Below are 23,928 nucleotides of genomic sequence, written 5' to 3'. Positions count from 1 at the left end.
CTTCTGCCATTAACCTATGCTTCCAGTGAAGTGCTGTGTCTGACCTGTGGCAGGCACCACATGGCTATCTGTGAACGAGTGAATGGGTGAGTAAAGGAATAGATGAAAAGGCAGCAGAGTGGAAAGAGAAGTAGGTCTAGAGATTCAAATTCTTCCTCTATCACTGGCTGTGTAACTTTAGGTGAGTTGCTAGCCCTATCTGAGCCCCAGTGGCCTCATCTCTACAATAGCAACAGCGAAAATGTGCTGTGCTTCCCTTGCAGTATTCCTGCGAAAAGCAAATACGATGAGGCGGGTGTTGGAGCTTCCCACATCTTGCAGCTGGTATGGACCTCCCTGGCCCTGTCGGAGTGCTCCAGCACCAACCTCATGACGGCCTCTGCCTCACAGACAAGCTTCTCGGGTCTTCCTGGGACGCCCTCCTGAGAGTGTTCCCAACTAGACTGTGACCTCCTTGGGGACAGAGAGCTGAGCTGATATTGTTTATTTATTTGTTTATTTTTTAATCTCCAGAGCCCAGCTTAGAGCCTGGATCATTGTAGCTACCTAATAAACGTTTTTAAACAAATAAATACCTTTGAAACCAATAAAATGCTCTGGCAATGTAATTGGTCATTATTATATTGTGACCAAAATGGAGTCCACTGAGTCTTTGGGATCTTAGAAATGAAAGTCAGATCAGTACCCCGAAGAAAACAGAATTCTGTTGAAAACCATTTCCCAATTTGCTTCTGTCCCACCTCAATGTAAGGGACAGATTTTGATGAGAATCAAATGAGGATCATTTGCCAAGCTTTGGTCCCCTAAGGGAGCCCAAAGAGACAGACCTAGCTTCCTGTTCCATGGAGAAGTGGGGTCCTCGAACCCATGAAGTACAGAGCCCAAGGTTTCCATGAATGGACCAGTCAGAATGAGTCCAGGAAGCTGGGTCTTCATAATCTTTAAACTTCTGCATTTTATTTAAGATACATTTCTGAGAAGACAAATGAGGAAAACATGAAGCAGGAACTGGCTGAGGCTGATGTGTGCACAGCTCCAAACAATTCAAATCAAGCCACCCACACTTACTGTGCACTTATGATATGCCAAGTTGTGAATCAGGGCTGGGCCCTGCTCTTCCTAAGATCACAGTCTACTGAGGGTGAAGGCCCAGAACTACCTGATGACACAGCAGGGAGAGCACAGCTTGCTGAGTTACAGAGGGACACTACAAAAGGTCAATTCACTTAGTCAGGGAAGTAGGCTTTGCAGGATGAATAGGAGTTCGTCAAGCAGACTACAGGAAGCAAGCCTCTTTGAGCCCCAGTTCCCTAATTTGCAAAGGAAGTCAATTACATCTCCTTCACCAAGTGACTGGGGAATTAAATGAGATGCTTGGCGCAATGTGCCTGTTATAACAAGCGCTCAATGAATCGCAGCTATGGATAGGAAGGCAGAGTCACAGCAGCTTGGAATTCATGTTTTCCTCCACATGTGATTCTTCTCTGGTCAGCCCAGAAAGGATGGACTGGCTGGTGGGTGAGGGAGAAACAGAAACCTCATGAATGGGAGGCCGATTCCAGAGACCGTGCAGGAACCAGGGTGGGGGTTAGTTACATGCTATGAGCCCTTCTCTCTACCTAAGAGGGCAGGGGACTGGCTCTCCAGGAGTATGAGATCTTGGTCCACAAACACACAATACCAAGATTGCCATATGGGGTTTTAATCCTTCAAAGACTTTTGTTTGTTTTGTTTTATTTATTTAAATGTATCAAGTGCCTGTGTGCTAATACTCTTGACATCTGGGCTTGATGTGGGTTGCCGTGAGGCTCTGGTGAGAGAACAGAGGGCCTCGCACAGTGGCGGGCATGGGGTGGACTCTCATGGCACAGTGGCGGGTGTGGGGTGGACTCATGGCACAGTGGCGGGCGTGGGGTGGACTCGTGACATGGGGTGGGCATGGGGTAGACTCATGGCACAGTGGCGGGTGTGAGGTGGAATCTCGATTTTGTTAGCTTCCTCCTCTATTAAGGTGCCTACTTGCCCCTGCATTCAGCCAGGTCCAGCCCAATCGCTGCCTCCCTGGGGCTGACCTGGGCTTCTTACTAACTCAGACAGAGCAGCCATCCGTTGACTCACCAAGCGACTAGGAGCACTGTCCTCCCAGTCCATTCTCTGCTCTCACTGAGCCTGACTGTGCCTGAATTCATGACAAGCTGGACTCCAGGGTCAGGTGATGGTGACACACTCTCCCCAGAACCTGCCCAGTGACACGCAAAGGACAGAGGCCCTACCTGGGGCTCTTCCAGGGCATGACCTGTACCCACATCCTGCCGAGGCCAGGCTCCTCTCGCCTCTGATGACTCAGCCCAGGAGTTTTGCTCTGTTGGTAATTCCCCTGCTTGGGGCCCGAGGCGAAATGGGGCCTCCAACCTTGATTGGCAAGCGCATGAAACCCAGCCAGGGGCCCTGGCTCCCCAACCAGCCCTGAGACTCACGGCTCAGTAACTCTGAGCAGTCGCCTTGCCCAGTCACCAGCTCCAAAGCCAGTGGACGCACCCCAATCTCAGTGCTCCCAGAATGAGCCCTTCTGCCTTGATCTCACCCTGTCCTCCGTGACTCTATGGCTGTGTGTGGCCTTGTCTCCCTCCCTGCTGGCTTCCAAACATCCTCAGGATCCACAGAAAGATATATCTTAATGAGCTGCATCGCTACACAGAGCTGGGCTCTGGGACGGAGCCAGAGCTGGGAAATCTTTGTTGAATGCAACTCAGTTTGTCTGTTTCCTCATCTGCAAAATGGGAACAGCACACCCACTGCTTCCATCAATGGTGGCAGGAGGATGGAAATGAGGAGAGGCTCAGCATGCCTTCGTGAACATTTGCCCTGCACGGTTGTCAGAAATTGTCATCATCACCATCTCCCTCCACGTCCATCAGCCTCAACATCCCGGCCACCACTGCTGCTGCTATTACTATGCAGAGACAGGTCCTCGTTTAGGACAGTGCAGTGGGCTTTTTCCCAGTGCTTTATTATCCTGCTAAAAGCATTCTAACAATGGCAGGTAATCAGAGGCCATGCATGCACTAAGCATGAGGGTGGCCGCGACCCAAGGATACTGGGAGGTGGAAGCCCAGGGCCTCATCAAGACAATAGGGCTGGAGACAACCGAGGTGAGCCTGGCCCCAGGCTGCCTCCACCTGCCTGGCTCTCTCTCCTCAGGACCAGGCACTAATGCAGAGGGCACTGAACAAAGCAGCAGTTAGGGCTAAGGAGGGGCCCTGGCTCTGGGATCTGTTGGACACTGAGTCTCTCCACAGCTACAGAAGCAGTGAGGACATCCCCAGTCTGGTCCTGGTCCCACTTCTCCATTTTGCAAATAAGGAAACTGAGGCACAGAGAGGGGATGGGGCTTGTTCAAAGTCGCAGGGCCAGTCAGTGTGGAGGTCGGAGAGCTAGAGAAAGGATGAAAAGGCAGGAAGAGGCCAGGCCTTCAGAGGACAGGGTGTCATCAGGAGCTGGGCAGACAGTGGCAGTCTGAACCTCTGCTCCACTTGCTGCCCCACTGCAGGTGACCCTGCGCAGTTACGTCCCCTCTCACAGCCTCCGTGTCTTCATCTGTAAAAGGCACCCCCATCTACGGTCGATGGATGCGGATAAATGAGGGCATGTGCCCCAATGTGGGTCAGTAGAAGGCCAGGAGCAGGGGACGGGAGAAGGAAGGTGGGAGGGAGTGACGGCGGCAAGGATGAGGAAGGCAGCCAGGCCTGCAGCCAGCCCTGAGAGGGTGAAGCAGAGGAGTGAGCAGGTTCCCCTCCTCCCACTACCCTTGCTCCTCTCTACCAGACCCTGGCCTTGCGGGGGTACCCACAGAATCTGTAGGCTCTGGCCCGACCATAAAGAGTGTGGGTGCTTCTCAGGGTAATAATTACCCCATGCCCTGCAGACTGTGAGTCACCAGTAGTAGAGTCCCCCCCAGTCCCCCCTAGAAGAGTGTGGTGAAAGGCCAGGGCCACTAGGGTGTTGAGAGCGCCAGGCCTGACCTACTGGGGGTGGGGTCAGTAGGGGCCACATACCCTGTTTTCACGACAACCTCAGGCCAACTCAGATTTGTGGAGTGGCCATCCCACCTCCTTCCGGCTCTTCCACTCTCACAGGAGCCTGGTGGGGTGGGAAAACTGAGGCCATAGAGGCAAAAGCATGATAAAATGAATAGTTAGCACGTGTGGAACACCCTCTGTGCCTTACACTCCACTAAGCTCCTCACACAATTCGCTCACTCAGGCCTCACTGGCCATCGAGCACAGGCTCTTTTCATGCCACCTTGCAGATGGGGGGACTAAGGCACAGAGAAGGTCAACCTGTCCCATGTCACACGGTCAAGGAGTGCCAGAGCCTGGATGTGAACCTGTGTCTGCCTGGCTGCAGCCCTGATTCTGACACCCTTCCTCGTGCATCCTATAGTAACACTACAGAGGTTACTATAGTATCTGCTCCCACCCCTGGGACAAGATCCCCTAATGAGGGGCCGGCAGGTGGGCGTGGGGGCCACAGGCACAGCTTGGTTTCTCAGCTTTGCTCCCCTATCCTCTGCTTCCCCATGAATCTCTCATCCAGCCCTGCAGGGATCTGCCTGGCCAGCGGTGAGCCTGAGCCCCTTTCATCTGGGGACCTGCCGACCTGCCGTCCGTGGCTCACATCCTCCTGGGTGAAGAATGTCACCTTGCTTCTTATCTGCCTCTCTCGTGGTTGGCTGGGGAGGGGGACGAGGGGGTGGGGTGAGGTTAACCTCATTGTTGTCTTATATGGTCATTTAAATCTCCCAGGGCTTCCTCCAAGGGCCAAAAATAATCCGGAGACACAGCAGCTGTGTCCAGCACACAGAGAGGACCCAGCCATCTGCTTTGGTTCAGAGCCCTGTGTCTGTCTGTCAGTCAGTCTCTCCCCAGCTCTCCCTCCATCCTCGTTCCTGCCTGAAGCCATGACCCGCTTCTCCTATGCAGAGTACTTTTCCCTCTTTCACTCCTGCTCTGCACCCTGCAGGTCCACTGCACCTCCTGAGAGCTCGCCGGCCCGGGCCCCGATGGGCTTGTTCCAAGGGGTCATGCAGAAATACAGCAGCAGCTTGTTCCAGACCTCCCAGCTGGCGTAAGTGACTCCTGTCTGGCCCCAGGACCATCCAAGTTCACTCCCCTAATTGGGATGGCAGGGAGGGTGGGAAGCAGGCCCCCAGCCCCCAGGAGAGCAGAGGGCACTATGGAGGCACCTGCCAGGCAAGCCCCTTCTAGGGCGTCCCCTTGGGGCCCCGCTTCTCCTGCTGAGCTGGGCTTGGTGGCCACAGACTTTGGTCCTCAAGGAACTGCCAGCCAGGCATGCTGGTGATCCTCCCTCAGATGCCCCCAGCACGGGACCTGAGAGCTGGAGGAGCCCCCTGGGGCTCTGAAACTGGGGACCCAGCACGAGGGAAATTGGGGAGATGGCCTTAGCACCCCAGAGGCCCAGAAGAGCTTGGAGTTGAACTTGATGAGTTGGCTGCACCCTTCTGTTTGTCCCAGTCTCACTTTCCTCCATGCCATCACTCTGGGTCCATCCAAAATGCCCACACCCACAGCCTTCGTTTTGTTTTGTTGTCCTTGTTTGTGAAGTGCCAGGTGCAAAAATCCAGAACTAATCTAAGCTGCAGGGGTTCTGTTTGCCTGGCACCAGGGGGCAGGGCTAATGGGTTCCTTAGAAAATAATTCTGCCTCCCTCCCCTCTCTGTACCGCTGGAATAGTGACCCCGGAAGCAGCCAAAAGCAAAAGAGGGGCCCCATCACTGGAATCGCATTTCCTCACTCAGTTACATTGTAGAGAAGGGAGGAGGCAATTGGTCAGTATTTTCTTTCTCCTTCCCAGCCTTTTTCAAATCCTGCCGCCCTCCACTTCCTTGGTGTGGTGGGTGTGTGGAGTGGTTGACAATCTGGAAAAGGGAAACCCAGTGCTGGTCTCAGCTACTGCCACCTCCCACGTGACTGCCTGAGAGTCGCTGGCTCCTCTGAGTCTCCCTTCTCTGTAGGACACGGCAACGTGACCTCTAGGGTCCTGTCCAGCTTATTACTTTCTGATGGCCTGACACCCCCAGCACCCTCCCCCACCCACAGGGCGGAGACTTTGTCTGAGGTCACAGAGAAGCTGTGAATGTGTGGGCTAAGAGCTCCAGGGTCCTTGCATCACAGCTGGAGAGACCTAAGCTGGGCGGCAGGTCCTGAAAGTGTTCTCACGACACTGCACCGTGCCCTGCTTGCCAAGGCCACGAGAAAAGCCAGCCCTCCTCCCTTCCACTTCAGCTGGGGTCCCATTGGAGACCCTCCAGGAAAAGGGGGGCACATACCCCCACTGGGCTTTTCCTGATGCTGGCAGGGGCTGCTCTGGCTGCTCCTAAGTGGAACTCGTGAAGGTGGCAGTGACGGTGTTGATGGGGACTTCAGGACTTATCTGGTCAGTTTCCCATCGTCCTTGCTGGGTCTGTTGCTTCACCAGCATCTGTGCTCTGATGCTATTAATAACCAGAGAGCCTGAGAGCAGGAAGAAGCGCTGCTCACGCTGGAGGAAGTGACTGGGAGGGTACAGGGGCTGGTGGCAGAGACCCCCAGAGCCCATCCTAGCCCAACATGGCGTGGGGGTCCTGGGAATGAGGCTTGCCTCAAGCCTCACCTTCTCCATCTGGGAAATGGGACTATTGATGCAGAACCCTCCCCAAAAGTGGATCAGAGAGCCATAGCCATCGTGGTTCTCATGGACCCTCCCAGGACGGGGCAGGGAACTCAGTGAATGAATGAAGGAAGAAAGGAAGCAAGCAATGAATGAACAAAGGGACTTTAACAAGCCAAGCAAGGAATGGCTTCACTTTAGCCCTGAAGTCTTTTTGACATTTAAAAGTTTTAAATTGTGAAAGCTTCAAATTTATTAATCCTTCCAGTAATTTTTTTTTCTGCAGCTGGATGTACTGGGAGTGGGAATAAGTGACGGGGCAAGGAGAGGAGTTGGAAGACCCCAGAGAGAGGCTCAGGGTTAAGAGGGGCCCTCGAGGTGGGCATGCCTGGTAAACGTTAGAGCGCTATACTCAGGGAAAGCATTTAATTCTCACACGTGCCCGGCATGTGGGTGATTAGCCACCCCTTAGGAGGCTGGCACTGTGTGCCTGAATCCTCTTGGTAAAAATGGTCTTGGTATAACATTCACTGTAGCCATGGAAAGCCACAGGGATTAAGGGGTCCCCCAATCCTCTTGTAGCCACCGGGCTGCAGGGGGCTGAGTGCTCATGCTAGAACCAGCGGGGATGAGGACCGAGTGACCCCACTGCCAGCACTCCCTGGGAGAGAGGACCCCTGGTCTGGCCTTGGCCTGACCTTGAGGACTGACCCACTCCTTGCTCTTGCAGGCCTGTGGATCCCTTGATAAAGGCCATCAAGAATGGCGATGAAGAGGCCTTGAAGACCATGATCAAGGAAGGGAAGAATCTCGCAGAGCCCAACAAGGAGGGCTGGCTACCGCTGCACGAGGCCGCATACTATGGCCAGCTAGGCTGCCTGAAGGTCCTGCAGCGAGGTGAGGGTTGGGCTCTGGATGTGGCAAGAGGTGGGAAAGGCACTGGGGGAAGGGCTGCTGCTCCTGGGGCTTCATGTTCTTTGCCCACAACCACCTTGGTGAGAAGGACAGGCAAGGCTGTCACCTTTGTTTGTCAGTTAGTCACAGAGTTAGGAGAGGGGAGATGAGTTGTCTCCACCCCCTGACAGACACCCCCTGCTGCCACCTCTCCAGGCCTCTGAGGACAGGAGAGCCTAATTCCTAGAAAAGGAATGAGAGAGGGCTGACTTTTAGGAGAGCTGCTGCCAACTTGTTCCAGAATGTCCCAGGGGCTGATTTGGTGTGAAAAATACTGCAGCTGTGCCTGTACCCGGCCAAGGCTATGCCCCACCTGCTGTGGGGCCCTGGGCCAGCCATGCCTCCTCTCTGAGCCCTGTCTTCCTGCTGAGCCAGGCTCAGAAGGACAACTCCTGCAGGCAGGTGTCACCTCTGCCCTGAAGCAGCACAGACCCCAAACGGTCCCCCACACTCCAAGAAACCACAGCATGTAACAGCGGGTTTCCACCAATGGCTGGTGTGAGTTCGAGGGAAGGACAAGAGTATTCGAAGAAGGAGGGGCTCAATTAGGGAAGGCTTCTCAGAGGACGTGGCATCTGAGCATGGACTTGTACAACCAGGAAGCTCAAATGGCCCTGTGAAAGGGCCAGATGAATACAGTCTGTAGTTGGTACATTTCAGAGGATGTCATAGATTGTTCTTGAAATTGGGAGACAATCTGGAAAGCCTCTGTGTTGCGGGATCGAGTATCTTCTTCCTACATGAATTTCCCGGTTGGCCCTCCCTAGCGTACCCAGGGACCATCGACCAGCGCACCCTGCAGGAGGAAACAGCCGTTTACTTGGCAACGTGCAGGGGCCACCTGGACTGTCTCCTGTCACTTCTCCAGGCAGGGGCAGAGCCAGACATCTCTAACAAATCCCGAGAGACACCGCTCTACAAAGGTGAGGTCCCCACCCCGGAGTGGGCTTTCCTGAGGAAGAATCCAGAAGGTGGGTGGGCAACAGGGAATGTTGCTCCCATAAGTGCATAACCCCCAATGTGGCCCTGCTCTAATTCACAATTTATGTAACTGAATCATTCATTCCTGCATGTATTTTACCAACATTTTCCAACTGCCTCCCATGGGCCGGGATGCTGAGGGACACTGAGGGCTCGGGGCTGAAAAACTATAGTCCAACCTGTGCACCCTCCCAGCCCTGTAGGCACCCACACACAGACAGCAGTGAAGTGCTTGGCAGGGGGTATTGTGGGAGCATGGGGGAGGGGCATCCAGAGGAGGGGTGCCTGAGCTGAACCACAGAGGAGGAATTACCCGCTGGCCAAGCAGGGGGAACCGCACAGGCGAAGGCATGAAGGTGTGCGAGAGCACGTACCTCTGGGACATTTGTTTAAGAAAAGCAAGGCCTCCTGGCTTACTCAGTACATCATTCATGGACATTTGTTGGCTGCCCTAGCAGTACCAGAGTCAAAATCTAAATAATCACAATAGCTAGCATTGATCGAGTGTTTAGTATATGCCAGGCACTGTTCTCTTACGGAACCCTCATGTCCATCTACACATGAGGTAGGCACTGCCAGTATCCCCTTTCACAGATGAGGACCTAAGGCACCGAGACATGAAATGGGTTGCCCAGGATCACACAGCTAACAAGGGGTACCCCAGTGGTTTAAACTCAGGGAGGTGGATGTCACACTGCACTTAACCACTTCATTCTAAAGCATCCTGTCCATGCCTACATGCTGAAGCAATCAGCTGGGGTCTTGCAAAAATGACCAGGTCTTTGTACTTGGAAAAATTACAGATATCCTTGATTTCCCATGTGTCTGCTATCCAGTGCTTGGAACAGCTTGGGCAGCAGGAACTGTGTAGTAGGTCTTTGGATCCACTGCAGACTCACTGTGGACCCACTGCGGACCCACTGCAGACCCACTGCGGACCCACTGCAGACCCACTGCAGACCCACTGCAGATCCACTGCAGACCCACTGCGGACCCACTGCAGACTCACTGTGGAAGTGTCTTCCCTGGAATCTGTGCCTGCCAGGGCGCCATGGCTATCACCTGGAACCTCAGCTGTCCAGAGGGAGCGCCCAGGAAGCTGGGCAGCCCACAGCCAGAGCCTGGCCCTGGTCTAGCAAGCACACCTACTATGTGTCAAGCACCATGCTCATGCCTTACACACAGTCTCACTCCCATAGCATCCACTCGAGAAGGTTTTATTCTCTCCATTTTACAGGTGAGAAAATCAAGGCTTAGAGAGGTAGAAGGCTTGGGCTATGGTCCTGTTTGTAACAGTACACAGGCAGCCCTCCTCCTGCTGCTGCCAGTCTCCCTGAGCCATTCCTCACTCCTCCTCCCACTGACACACAGAGAAGCTTCCAGGGCTGGTTAATTTGGACAAGTGCCCAGGTGACTCCAATACCACCTGCAGCTCCTGGTGAGAACTCTGGGGCCAGAGCCAAGGGCACGTTTGGGGTCTAGAGAGAGATGAGGCTTATAAAGGAGGTTAGAGCGGGTCAGGAAAAACTTGCAGAGCTGTACTCACAACCTGCATTTTACCCTGAACTAAATTAGTAGCCTTTGCTGGAGCAGGGGGACGTTCAGTAGGATGATGACACTGTCCACTCCTCATCTAGAAAGAGTCTCCCAGCGTTGGTAATGTGGAAGACTGAAGCAGGTACCATTGGAAGGGGAAATGATAGGGACATCCTGGGACATCCCAGGGGACAGAGACCTTTGGCCTGACTACCTGGGTTTGAATTCCAGTTCTGCCACTTAGTATCTGTGTGACTTTGGACAAATCACTTGCCTTCTCTGTGCCTCACCTTCCTTATCTGTGAAAGGGGATAACATCGCTACATCCTTTAAGGGAATTCGGGAGGATTACATTAGTTAATCCTGTAAAATGTGCTTAGAACAGAGAGCCTGGCATAGAACCAGTACTATATATATGAATCAATAAGTATTCTTGCTAATATTAGTATCAGTATTACTTTTAGTCGTCTATCCCAGGTTCAATGCACAGATTGGAACTTAATACACATGCAGTGGAAAGCTGAATGAGTGCATGAGTGAATGGACAGGTGAATGAAAGCAGTCTCTGCTGGCCAGTTCCTGCCAGGCCCTGCTGACCATCCCTGCTTCCCCCTGAGCACAGCCTGTGAGCGCAAGAACGCGGAGGCAGTGAAGATTCTGGTGCAGCACAACGCAGACACCAACCACCGCTGCAACCGTGGCTGGACCGCTCTGCATGAGTCTGTGTCTCGCAATGACCTGGAGGTCATGGAGATCCTGGTGAACGGAGGAGCCAAGGTGGAATCCAAGAATGCCTACGGCATCACCCCCTTGTTCGTGGCTGCCCAGAGTGGGCAGCTGGAGGCCCTAAGGTTCTTAGCCAAGTACGGTGAGTGGCCAAGTGTCCCTAGGTCATAGAGTCCCCAAAGGGCACACGGGAAGGATGTCAGAGGTCAGCTCTAAGGGAAGGCGAGTTAGGGGTCATCTTGTGGGCACACTGATGGAGTGAGTTTCCTTCTAGAGTACTGTGTTGAGAAAGATCCTGAGGCTGTGTCCAGGCTCAGTGGGAAGAGTGTCGGGATCCACTAGTGACATCTGCCATTAGCACAAATATGGGGGTGTGGCCCATGAACCACCTATTTGCCATTTATAATCTAGTCCAACATTTTCATTTTACAAACAAGCAGTCTGAGGCACAGAGAGAGGAAGTGACTCATCTACAGTCCTATAGCAAATTAGTTGTAGAACTAGCTAGACTCTTGGTCTCCTGACACCCCAACCACTTCTGTTTCCACCACATCACACTTCAGGGCCAGAAGGAACCTCAGGCAACATTTAGATCAACTCCTCCTCCTTTTATGGGTGATGAACTCAAGGATCAGGATGGGAAAGTGATTTGTCCAAGGTCACACAGCAAATTAGTGGCAGAGCTGGGACTTGAACCCAGGTCTTTGCCCTCTTTGCCTGTGAAATATCTTAATGGGAGAAAATAACACAATACGGCCTGCATTATGATGGCCCAGTAGCAGAAGCCCCCGAGACATGGCAGATTTGCTTTTGGTTTCAGAATATTATATCCTCATCTTCCCCAAGAACGCCTTTGATTTCTTTTCTCTCTCCATGGGAAGTAACCCTCTCTCTAGCAACAGAGAAGCCAGAGGTAATCCAGACATGGAGGCTGAACTGTAGTAATCTGTTGAGGACTTGCTAAGTGTGAACACAGACTGGGTCCATGGAGCTTTTCCCATAGCCCCATATGGTAGGTAGTGTGCTCGTCCCATTTTATAGATGAAGAGACTGAGGTTCAGAGAGGTTAACTAATTGGTCACAGTCCGAGCCTGGATGCTGGCCCACTGCCATCTGACTCCAAACTGCACATGCTTTGTGCTCTACCAGCCACCCTAGCCTGTGAGAGTCAGCAGCATGGGACTCTGCCCAGGTAAGCATCCATGCACTCAGCACATGCCCAAGCAGTGGGGAACATAGAGGCAGGCCCTGCCCTGCAGCCAGGAACAAATCTGGGCTGCCCAGCGTAAGAGCAAAGGGGCACAGGCAGGGTCCTGGGAGCCCAGGCCGGGAGTCCTGGTGAAGGACAGCACGCTCAGCGGGCAAGGGTGACCTCACTAACTCCAAACATCTGTCCGGGTCTCCCGCCGACACTCTGAGTCAGGGTCTGTTCACTTTGTGGGATGAGTCTATTTTCCAACCCAAATATTTGTCTTGTGTGAGCAGGCAGCTTTGCTGGTGGGGTCCAGGCTCTCCAGGGCACCTGCCTCTGAGAGCCCAACAGAGGGTGAGGGCGGCTCACTGGCTTTCCCTCAGGCCGGAGGCAGAACGAAGCCCTCTGCCCAGCTCCTTCCATCCTGAGCAACTGGCATTTGCTGAGCAGCTTCCCTGTGGCAGGCACAGAGCTGAGAAATGTGCTTACATTATTTTGTTTACTCCCTGCAGTAATCCTGAGGGGTAGGTACTATTATTCCTGGTCAACAGATAAGAAAACTGAGGCTCCTAAAGGCTTTCTGAGACTGCAGAGCTTGTGAGCCATGAAACAGACGCCTCAAGTGATTCTCATCTGATGCCAAAGCCTGTGCTCTTTCCACTAGACCAGAAACTGATCACACCATCATCAAAAATAAGAAATTACCAGAAAGCCTGAGATCAGCAACATGCTTAGAGAGATGACCTGTGGTTAGCAGACGCTTTTGATTTTAGCCCCACTGACATCTTCCAGCATCTTAGTTCCATGTCCTTCCAGAACAAGGAAGGACTGGTGAACTCTCTTTGTGCAGAGAAAGCTGTGTGCACATCGGTTCTGTCCCTCACCCCCCAGGAGATGAAGCAGGTGTAGAAGATTAAGCTGAAGGCAGATTGTCACCAGGCCTGATTCCTCCTCCTAGCAGCATGGATTAATGTTTTCTGGGTTTTGTTTTTTTTTGTTTTTGTTTTGGGGACAGAGTCTCACTTTGTTGCCCAGGCTGGAGTACAGTGGTGTGATCCTGGCTCACTGCAGACTAGATCAACCTTCCAGGCTCAAGTAATCCTCGCACGTCAGCCTTCCAAGTAGCTGGAACTACAGGCATGTGCCACCATGCCTGGTCAGGGGCTACTCAGTAGGTGTAGAGAACAGAGTCTCATTAGGTTACCCAGGCTAGTCTTGAACTCCTGGGCTCAAGTGATCCTCCCGCCTTGGCCTCCCAAAGTGCTGGGATTGCAAGTGTGAGCCACTGCACCTGGTCTAGTATTTTCTTGGGAGGAGACAGAAAGTAATTCTCTTATTCCTTGAAGTGAAAGGCAGAGAATTAGCAGTTAGCAAGCATGCAGGGAATACTTCGCACAAAGAGCACTAATGATAAGAGCTAGAAGTTATTGATAGCAGTAACGATCAATATTAAGAGATGGCAATATTAGCAATAATAATAGCAATATTAATAGCAAATTGCAATTAATAACGTTTTTGGGATTTTCCTTTATTAGGGGTTCTGTGCTGTCCTAGACCTGTGAGGCCTCTCTCAGGGCAGAACCCAGGCCCTCTTACATGGAGTGAGGGTTAAGAGCATGGCCTCTACCATCAGAACATCCACGATGGCCTCTGCCATCAGACCATCTGGGTTCAAGTTTGGCTCCATCTTTATGAGCTGGGAGGTCTGAGGCAAGTGGTCTAGGTGTTCTGTGCTTCACTGCCCCCGTCTGTAATCTGGAGATAAGAGCAGTACTGACCTCACAGGGTGACTACCCACTGTGAATTCAGATATAGCCTGTGGAAAGCATGATGCTCAGCACGGCGTAGGTGCTCAGAAAATGCCAGCATCATCGTGGCTGCTTGTATCCTCTCAGAGGTCTCTGTTTGGGCTGGCAGGCCCCTGGGTTTTTGTTTTGTTTTGTTTTGTTTTTTTTCCAGATGGAGTTTCACTCTTGTTGCCCAGGCTGGAGTGCAATGGCATAGTCTCGGCTCACTGCAGCCTCCACCTCCGGGGTTCAAGAGATTCTCCTGCCTCAGCCTCCTGAGTAGCTGGGATTACAGGTGCCCACTACCATGCCCAGCTAATTTTTGTATTTTTAATGAAGACAGGGTTTCACCGTGTTGGCCAGGCTGGTCTTGAACTCCTGACTTCAGGTGATCTGCCTGCCTCGGTCTCCCAAAGTGCTGGGATTACAGGCGTGAGCCACTGCGCCTGGCCAGGCCCCTGGGTCTTGATGTTGTTGAAAGAAGCTGGGGGTGGCCCCGGGTAGACTCCTCCTTCCTAAGGGTCGTTGTTAAAGATCCGACGAACTACCATGGTTAGCACTGCAGGCCCACCACACGGTGGCGCTACACTGAGTACAGCAACTTCCTGGTCACTTGGTCACTTGGTGATCTGCTTCTCCTTCCCCAGGTGCTGACATCAACACACAGGCCAGCGACAGCGCGTCTGCCCTCTACGAGGCCTGCAAGAACGAGCATGAGGAGGTGGTGGAGTTTCTGCTGTTACAGGGTGCCGACGCCAACAAGACCAACAAGGACGGCTTGCTCCCACTGCACATCGCCTCCAAGAAGGGCAACTACAGGTCAGCCCAGGCTCTGCCAGCACCCAGGCAGCTCTCTGGAGACCCACACTGGGAGTAGTGGATGGGAGGGGTGGGCCTGCCCTGAATGTCCCACCCAAGTAGCTGGAGAGGTCAGAATGGACATCACCTTTCTCATGGAAAAGAGGGAAACCCCTTAGCAAGTTAGCAAGCATGGAGTGAATGCCTATAACAACAGCAGCAGCAATAATAATAGCAAACCCTTATGCAGCACTTACCAGAACTTCACATCAGAAACTTATTTAATCTGCTTAACAGCTCATGGAGGTGGATATTATTATCTCTGTCGTTTAGATGAGGAAGTAAGACACAGTGAGGTTGAGTGACTTGCCCAAGGTCACACAGCTCATAGGTGGGAAGTACTCATCTGCTCCAAAGGTCACATCTACAGGAATTCTATCCGGGGGGCAGTTATGAGTCTGAACTGATGAATATTTCCGGGGGTACAAGAATGCAAAGATAACCTCCCAGGCAATTAGGAAGCATGCAAGGAAAACCTACAATAACACAAACAGCACCAATGATAAGAACTAGCAGTTATTGAGCAATTACTATGTGCTAGATACTCTGAGCGAGATGAGAGAGGCTTGAGTTCCCAAGGAGCAATCTGGAGGAAGGGAAGAAGCACAGATATGTGAATTAGTGACATCATGCAAGAGCACGCCAAAGAGCTGCATGGCTGCTGTGGAGAGAGATGAGCCGGGGCTAGAGGCAGAGGTGTGCTACAGCCAGCTCGTGCCAGTTCTCATGAACCTACTGCGCACCTCTTCCCAACTCTGTGTTTGTTGACCTCACATTGGTAGCTTAAATTTGGCCATGGGGGAATATTTACAGCATGGAAATTGGCAAGTGCTACAAACCAGAGCCCTTTCCCCCTTCTCTGCCCCTGCTTGAGCCAGTTTTTAAACATTCCCAGCGACACTGCTACATGGGGAAGCCTGGGCCACAGACGTGGAGCTCCAGCTGCCCTTGAAGGATGGACAGGGCTTGGTCATTTCCAGAGTGTGACTCATCTGCCTCTCATGTGGGCCTCACGCTGTGCTGTGGGTATGCGGGTCAACCCGGATTTTCATTTAACAGGGCAGGAAGCTAAGACTCTGATAGTCAAGAGACTTGCCCCTTGAAAGCCCTGTCCCCGGGGCTGGGACTTAAACCCCAGCACCTGGCCCTTTTTGATGGACAGTGCTTCCCAAACTTTGTCCATTCACAGATTTTCTTCTTGATTTTAAATATCTATACTCTCATTGTTTAGTATTTTTTCCTTTAAATAATGTTTTTACTTACAATGAATTTATTTTGAAGAGGAAACATTTATCACACTAGTATGTTATCCATTTACAATCAATTTTAAAAACATTTCACTGAAAATCCCATCTCATGTACCCTGATGACACTTGGGAAAACACACCCCAGTCTTCCAGACAGGGAGGAGAGTGAGAAGCACAGATTGTGTGTGTTGGGGTGTGTTTGTTGTCTTCACTAAGACAGAGGGAAATGGGGTAAAAGAGACATTCCAAAGACTGAAATGAAGACTCAAGGCTTCAGAAGTGGCCCTTAAAGCTCCAGCCCCTTCTGTGCAGGCTGCCAGCACCAGACCAACCAAAGATGCCCTCCCCACTCCCCACCCTCAAGGACATACACAGAGGAGACCTGCCTTTTCTGGACAGCATAGCTGTCCACAAGGCTGACAGACCTGGGTGTGAATCCCTGCTGAGGCCATTGGGAAAGTTGTTCAACTTTGCTGAGCCTCATTTTCCTCACTTATAAAATGGGAAATGGTTACAGCCGGCTCATGGGGTTGTCAGAGGACCAGTAAAATGGATATAATGGATATGCGTGGATATAGAATGGAAGTAAAGCACCTAGCAGAGCGCCTGCACCCAGTGTGTGCCCAGGCATTCTATGCTCACCCACTCTTACTTAGGGAGAGTGCATTCCATGGTTGTGCAGTTACAGCTCAAGCCAGGCAGTGGGCATGGGCAAGATGGCTCCTTCCTCTTCAGTTCCACAAATCATCTGGCATCAGTCAGAGTAGGGCAAACACAGTTTACCTTAAGCCTGACCCCAGAGAGATCCACAGTGAACATGCGGGAAATGTGTGCACTTTGGAAATCTCCTGGGCCACTGCCCCCCAATTCTAGCCTGCACATCCGTGTCCCTCTGGGCTATTTTTAAAATGCCATATCAGATCCAGTGAACCAGAATCTCCAGGAGAGAAGGAGCCCCACTGTCTCTTTGAAAAGCTCCCAGAGAAAATCAGATACAGCCTGTCCATAGCTGCAGGGGCCATTGATCCAACTCAGGCCCTGGTTTTACAGAGAAGGAAGCCAAGGCCAGATATGGAAGTGATTTTCGAGATAGCAGCAGGGCTGGGACGTTCGTCTGGGCTGCCTTCAAGTGAACCCAGAGGTGTTGGCAGTCTGGCCCCAGCTGGAGGAGAAGCTGAATGGGCCCTAGCCGGCCTTGGGGATGATCATAGCGCAAGGCGTGTCCTGCCTGGAACACTGTATACATGGTTGATGTTCCCCTAAACTCACCTACCTTGGATTCATGCAGATTCCCAGGGTGAATTCCCTGGTTATTCAACCTCCACTCTCAGGCCCCATTTCCCTCTGTCCCCCAAGGCTCAGAGGGCCTGGGCCACTTTTTAGGGCTACCCAACAAAGGGTTAAAGCCTGGTTCCCAGCAGCCTCTGCCATGGGGCAGGGCCCATGGCCAGCAAGCCCCGAGCTCATCACTCCCTCCCTGGGCATACAGCATTAAAGGCCCTCTGCTCGGGGATTTGATGTGACATTCCATAGGCATTCCGCATTCTGCCACCTGTCAACACACCCTCGCCGTCCCAGGCATAGAAGGCAGCACCAGGAGCCGAGGGCTGTTTGCCACATGGTGTCTTCTCGTCAGCACACTTAACCACAGGCAGTGACATGTGGGTGTGCTGAGAAAGGAGCCCTAAAGTCCCAATGTCCCAGTCACCTCCAAGACACACATTTTCCTGTTGTTCATTTCCAGTTTAGCAAAGCCACTGTATGAAATAAAAGATCAACACCAAAGATAGATTTATTCAGAAACTGTATGAGTTAGCCCAGAGCAGATGGCCCAAGAATAGCTCCCAAAACAGTAGTTTCCAACCTTGGCTGCACTAGGAACCCTGATGCTTGGGCCCCACCTGACAAGATGGTGCTGCCACTGGCCTGGGCTGTGCCTGAGGCTTCAGGGTGTCTAAGAGCTGCCCAGGAGATTTTACTGTGCAGCCTGAGTAGAGAATCAGGATCTCAGAGCCTCTTCTGTGGCCAAGAGAAAACACAGACTTGTGTTCTGGGCCTTACTTCTGACTCCCTCGTTTTTAAATATTCCTTCTCTTTTAACTCCAATATATAATACTTTTGCTGTATTTTATCAATTTTTGCAAGCCAGTTGAAATTCTTTCTGGAATAAGGCAAAATAGAGAACACTTAATACATTAAATTAAAAAGCAGTTTATAAAGTACATTGACAAGCAAGTTAATATCCCCATTAGTTAAAAGAGAAACTGAGGCTCAGAGCTCAAGACTTCATAGGAAACAAGTCAGAGTGGCACAGTGAAGCTCAGAAGTGTTGGCAACGGAGCCATCTGTGGGCAACCGGTTCCCATGTCAATCCTCCAGCCAATTTGTTGTTGTTGTTGTTGTTTGTTTGTCTTTGAGACCAAGTCTCTCTCTTCACCCAGGCTGGAGTGCAGTGGCACGATCTTGGCTCACTTCAACCTCTTCCTCCTGGGTTCAAGTGATTCTCCTTCCTCAGCCTCCCAAGTAGCTGGAATTACAGGTGTCCACCACCATACCTGGCTAATTTTTGTATTTCAGTAGAGACAGGGTTTCATCATGTTGTCCAGGCTGGTCTCGAACTCCTGAGCTCAAGTGATCCACCCGCCTCAGCCTCCCAAAGTGCTGGGATTAGAGGCGTGAGCCACCGCACCCGGCCCTCCATCCAAATTTACACTGAACACTGACAAAGGTCACACCACAGTGACCTGGTGACTCAGAATACCTCTGTGTTTAGGGTCGCAGGGGCAGTAGGCTGCAGTCATTGTGGTGGTCAAGATACCAAGAGCACTGTTTATTCACTGCCGACTACAGGCCGATCAGATTCATGCGTAAGATCTCATTTTATACTCAAAAGCAGCCTTGGTGAAAGATTATTACATTGTGCTTTGTAACCTGGACCTGGGATTGTAAGCAGTCCTACCTTGCTGGACTGTTATGAGTAAATGAGTAAATGAGATTAAGTTCTTAGCTCTGAGGGTCATGCTAGGATTAAATTAAGTAAACAAATGTGAGCACCCCTTTAAATGATACCTGGCACATAGTAAGCGCTCAGCAATATTAGCACAACTATGACTTAGGAAGGTAAGGGGTAAAGTGCTCACAGCAACCCATTGGAGCTCAATAAAGGGTAGCTATAGCCATCATCATCATCATCATCATCACTATTATTACAATTAATTACCCCTCTGCTTTAGGTGTGGTTCAGAGAGGTTAAGTGACATGCCTGTGCTGGCCCAGTGCTGAAAAGCAGAGCTGGTGTGTAACCCATGGACCCCTGACTCTGAGCCTCCTGGTTTCCCCACTGCCCATGCTGGGCCCCTCTCTAGCTAAGGACAGCTTGCGTTGGCTCAAAGCTCTCTGCCCGTTCCCCTGCTGTTGGGCTAGATTCAGGAAGGACATCAGAGCCAGGGCCAGGTGGTATGGCAAGGCTACTGCTTTGAGGAAACTAGAATCCTGGAGTGGGAGCCCGGGCCTGGGGCAAGGATGTCAGGCTTCAGATACTGGTGAGTCCCGGGAACAAGACAGGAGCCCAGTGATTCGGAATGTGGTCCAAGGTCAGAGACAGCTCAGCACCTGCCACACTGCTGCACTGGGCCTTTCTGGAACAACCCTGAGCTGGATCTGCTCTGGTGTCAGGGCCTAGACAGGCAAAGCTAAGCTGGTAGTTGTGGCCTCTGCATTGGGGAGGGGACAGAGAAGGGGTAGGGAGCCATCCTTCCAGACACCTACGGCTCTATCAGGCAATGGTCACCTTTGCTCCTCTTCATAAGGTGCCGCTTGAGCAATTGTACTCTGAGATCCCAAAACATGCTGGTGGGAGAAGTGGGGAGTCAGACTGTTTGGTGGGGTCACCCCCTTGTCCTCCTGTCCTCTGCCCCACAAAATGGGCTGGGGAGAGGAGTGATGATGTGCAGTGGGGCTACCAACATGGCCGCTCCCATGGCTGGGAGGAGTGGGGTATCGTAGAAGGCGTGACCCTGGGCATCCAGAGACCTGCATTTTGCTCTTGTGCACCACCCACCTTCTGTCCAGCCTCACTCTGTTCCTCACCCCAAGCCTGGGCTTCAGTTTTACCCTCTGTAAAATGGGAGAGCTGGACACACTGGTCTCCAGAGCCTGTCCGGCATTACACATTTACTTTCTGATTGGCAGAGTTCTGCCACAATAATATGATTCACTACATTACTGAGACAACGCTCAAGTTCCCACATTTCTGCCACTTTCCCTTGGTTCGTGAATTGCCAGAGACCAGCTGTGACCTGCCAGAGATACCAGCCCCATCTGGCCAGCGGCCCCGGGGCAGCCCCTCTCACTGTTCTTTTCCGTGCTTGGGCACATTACAGCTGTTAGCGGAGCATTTGTTGGCTGTGGCCGCCATCCAGGGTGAGGCCCAGGCCTGCCTTTGACCAGCACCTCTGCAGAGCAAAGTCAGGCCTCCTGTGCCTACACAAATAGAAATTAGGAGGCAATTAGCCCCCCTGGGTGTGTGAATTTCCTTTTGAGGTTTTAGAGTCAGATTTTAGCCAAACACAGCATCACTAACAATAATAATAGTTTCCACTGAGATCCCAGCAGGAGGTCGCTGGCATCAGATTTCCAGGAAGCTGGCATGCCAGGAGGCGAGAGGCGTGGGAATGGGCCTGGAGGCACCTGCTTCTCTCCCCTTCACCCCCCTGCCCCACCCCCTGCAATGGCCACCTCCTTGGAGCCCCACAGGAGGCTGTGAGATCGCCTGTCAGCAGGGATTGGACAGATTAGGGTCTGGAATCATATTGGTGGCAGGAGCTTGTTCTTGCAGGTGGCAGGGGTCTAGGAGAAGAGAGCCAAGAGAAGGGGTCAAGAGTCCTGGGGTTGAGTCCCCAGAGTTGTCTTATGACTCCTGATTAGTCACCTCAGCTCTCTGAGCCACATCTGTTAAAAAGAAGGCCACAGGCCTGCTCCGGCCACTCCCACCCAGGGCTGCAGTGAAAGTAAAACGGGCAGGCAAGTTAACACATTGTGAAGACTGCAAAACCCCATGATATGTTAACTGTCACCCTGACTGCTACACAAGAGGTAGGGGAGTTGTTAAGAGTATAGCTTTGGGGTCAGACTGCCTGGGTTCAAATCCTGGCTCCATCACTTACTGGCTGTGTATCCTTGGAGGAGTCACATACCTTCTCTGGGCTACTGTCTCCTCACCTCTGAAGTGAGGATATTATAGTACTCACTTCAGAGGGCTACTGGGAGGATTTCATAGATTAATAGAGGGAAAGTGCTGAGATCAGTGCTTGAGTTTTAGGACAAAGAGGAACTGGTGGTTGCAGGGAGCTCAGTGGCTGACCAAGTTCTCCACATCCAGAAGGTGAGGCAGAGGGACTGGGAGAAGCTAGCGCCAGCCTTCAGGGGAGGCGGCGGTGAGACCCACAGGAGAGGAGTGTAAGTGACCTCATAGTCACAGTGGGCTGGTTGGGGCCTGGGACAGTAGTAGTTGGGGCCAAACACATTTGTCCCCTTTTGTCCTCAGGATCTCGTGGCTCCACTGGGGTCCCAGGACAGCAAGATAGGGATGTAGGACAGCTCAGCCCTGGAGTCAGAGGAGGGCACACACCCTGGTTCCCCTCTTCTAACTGCATGGCTGGGCAAGCCCCTTAGTCTCTCAAAGCCCTGAATCTTCTCATCTGCAAAATGGGAATGATGAGCCTTGCTTTAGGAGTTATTGTAAAGATTGAACCCAATAGCACTTGTAAAGCCTTTAGGAGCCTTCTGGCACATAGTGGGCTCTGGGATCTGGCTGTCCCTTTCCGTCCTCCCCCAGAGAGAGCAGGGTCTGGTTCCAAACTTCGCCACATTGGATTTGGGGGCCTTCCAGTCAATTCCTCCAGATAACTGAGCTGGCAATGGGCAACAGCGCTTAGCCTGAAATAAATCAGTGGCAGCTTCTTGAAACCCTGGTGCAGTATGACAGGTTTTTAAGAACTCAGACTTCCGAGGCCAAGGGTTGTGGGTCTGAAGCCCAGCTCTGCCCCTTACTGGCTATGTGACTTTGGGAGGGTGGCTGAAGCTCTCTGAGCCTCCGTTTCCTTATCTGTAAAGCGAGGACGGCAGCCGACCCACCTTCCCCAGTGGGGTGGGAATGGTTGACCCGCGGCGCCCCCTGCCGGTGGGACCCGCGCCGCAGCCCGCGGTAAGGGCGAGCAGCCAGGCCTGGCTCCCGAGCGCTCCCTGCTGGCGAGGCCTGCCCCACCACGCCCCTCCCCTCCCCTCACCCGCGCCCGCCCCTCAACCCGGCAGGATCGTGCAGATGCTGCTGCCGGTGACCAGCCGCACGCGCGTACGCCGTAGCGGCGTCAGTCCGCTGCACCTGGCGGCCGAGCGCAACAACGACGCGGTGCTGGAGGCGCTGCTGAGCGCCCGCTTCGACGTGAACGCGCCGCTGGCGCCCGAGCGCGCGCGCCTCTACGAAGACCGGCGCAGCTCCGCGCTGTACTTCGCGGTGGTCAACAACAACGTGTACGCCACCGAGCTGCTGCTGGAACACGGCGCCGACCCCAACCGCGACGTCATCAGCCCCCTGCTCGTGGCCATCCGCCACGGCTGCCTGCGCACCATGCAGCTGCTGCTAGACCACGGCGCGAACATCGACGCCTATATCGCCACGCATCCCACCGCCTTCCCCGCCACCATCATGTTCGCTATGAAGTGCCTGTCGCTGCTCAAGTTCCTCATGGACCTGGGCTGCGACGGCGAGCCCTGCTTCTCATGTCTTTATGGCAACGGCCCGCACCCGCCGGCGCCGCAGCCCTCCAGCAGGTTCAACGACGCGCCCGCGTCGGACAAGGAGCCCAGCGTGGTGCAGGTGGGCGGCGCGCGCTGCCGGTGGGGAGCGCGGCCTTTGGATGTGGCCCGGGGACGCGCGCGCATGGGCGGCAGCGGGGCTGGGTGGTTCGCGCTCCTCGGGAGCAGCGTGGACTAGTGATTAACACCCTTGGGGGGAAGTGTGGACAGCTTTGGAGGCAGCAGAGCACGGTGGTTAACCCGCATCCTGGGTAGCGTGGGTTAGCGGTTAGGGCGCTTTGGAGGGAACTAGAAGTTAGCACACTTTAGAGGCCGCAGAACTTATCGGTGCATTGGAACGGTGAAATCCTTATTGTGGTCCGCTGAGTTGGGGAATTTAAGGAACCAATAGCGGAGCGGAGAACTCTGCCAAACTAAGAGGCTTGTCACCTCCAGCAAACCTACACCTGGAATGTGATGTGAAATAAGCACGATCAGGAAAGGGATGTCAAGAGCAGGCTGGTGTAGGGTCAGGTCAGAGCAGAAACCAGCGACCCAGAGGCAGGACATGTCCATGTTGTTACTTTAAAAGTCAGAATTGGGCCGGGCGCGGTGGCTCACGCCTGTAATCCCAATACTTTGGGAGGCCCAGGCGGGCGGATCACGAGGTCAGGAGATCGAGATCATCCTGGCTAACACGGTGAAACCCCGTCTCTACTAAAAATATAAAAAAATTAGCCGGGCGTGTTGGCGGGCGCCTGTAGTCCCAGCTACTCGGGAGGCTGAGGCAGGAGAATGGCGTGAACCCGGGAGGCGGAGCTTGCAGTGAGCCGAGATCGTGCCACTGCACTCCAGCCTGGGCAACAGAGCGAGACTCCATCTCAAAAAAAAAGAAAAAGCAAAAAAAAAGAGTCAGAACTTAAAAGGAATTTAGACACACGCCTCTCCTGGAGATCATTATTTTAATGGTTAATGGGGATCATTCATGAGCTGCCTACTGTGTGCAAAGTTTATGCTCATGTTACCTAATTCTCATGTTAAATCCCCTTGGAATTGGTTTCATATACCTGGTTTATAGACAGGGAAATGGAGGCTCAGAGGTGATGTGACTTGCTCAAGTTGCCCATCTTCCACTTGGGGCAGCAGAAGCCTGTGTTGACGGGACTTGGTTCAGGGGATCCTA

General features: G+C 52.7%; 1 protein-coding gene across 2 annotated transcripts in view; it reads left to right on the top strand.

Annotated features, from left to right (window-relative positions):
* Positions 1 to 23,928, top strand: part of ASB2 (ankyrin repeat and SOCS box containing 2) — a 43,591-nt gene that overhangs the window by 15,354 nt on the left and 4,309 nt on the right. Inside the window, exons 3-8 of one of the 2 annotated variants that reach the window (XM_007987675.3) lie at positions 5,023 to 5,127; positions 7,400 to 7,566; positions 8,391 to 8,546; positions 10,763 to 11,008; positions 14,493 to 14,664; positions 22,263 to 22,827. In XM_007987675.3, the coding sequence (XP_007985866.3) occupies positions 5,023 to 5,127; positions 7,400 to 7,566; positions 8,391 to 8,546; positions 10,763 to 11,008; positions 14,493 to 14,664; positions 22,263 to 22,827 (1,411 nt within the window). Of the gene's footprint in view, positions 1 to 5,022; positions 5,128 to 5,792; positions 6,457 to 7,399; positions 7,567 to 8,390; positions 8,547 to 10,762; positions 11,009 to 14,492; positions 14,665 to 22,262; positions 22,828 to 23,928 lie in introns of those variants that run through there. The other variant, XM_007987676.3, reaches the window with a different exon arrangement.

Source organism: Chlorocebus sabaeus, chromosome 24 (genome assembly GCF_047675955.1).
Source record: "Chlorocebus sabaeus isolate Y175 chromosome 24, mChlSab1.0.hap1, whole genome shotgun sequence".
Classification (NCBI taxonomy): Eukaryota; Metazoa; Chordata; class Mammalia; order Primates; family Cercopithecidae; genus Chlorocebus; species Chlorocebus sabaeus.
Note: the sequence above shows the minus strand (reverse complement) of the source record. Positions and strands in the feature narration are given on the sequence as shown.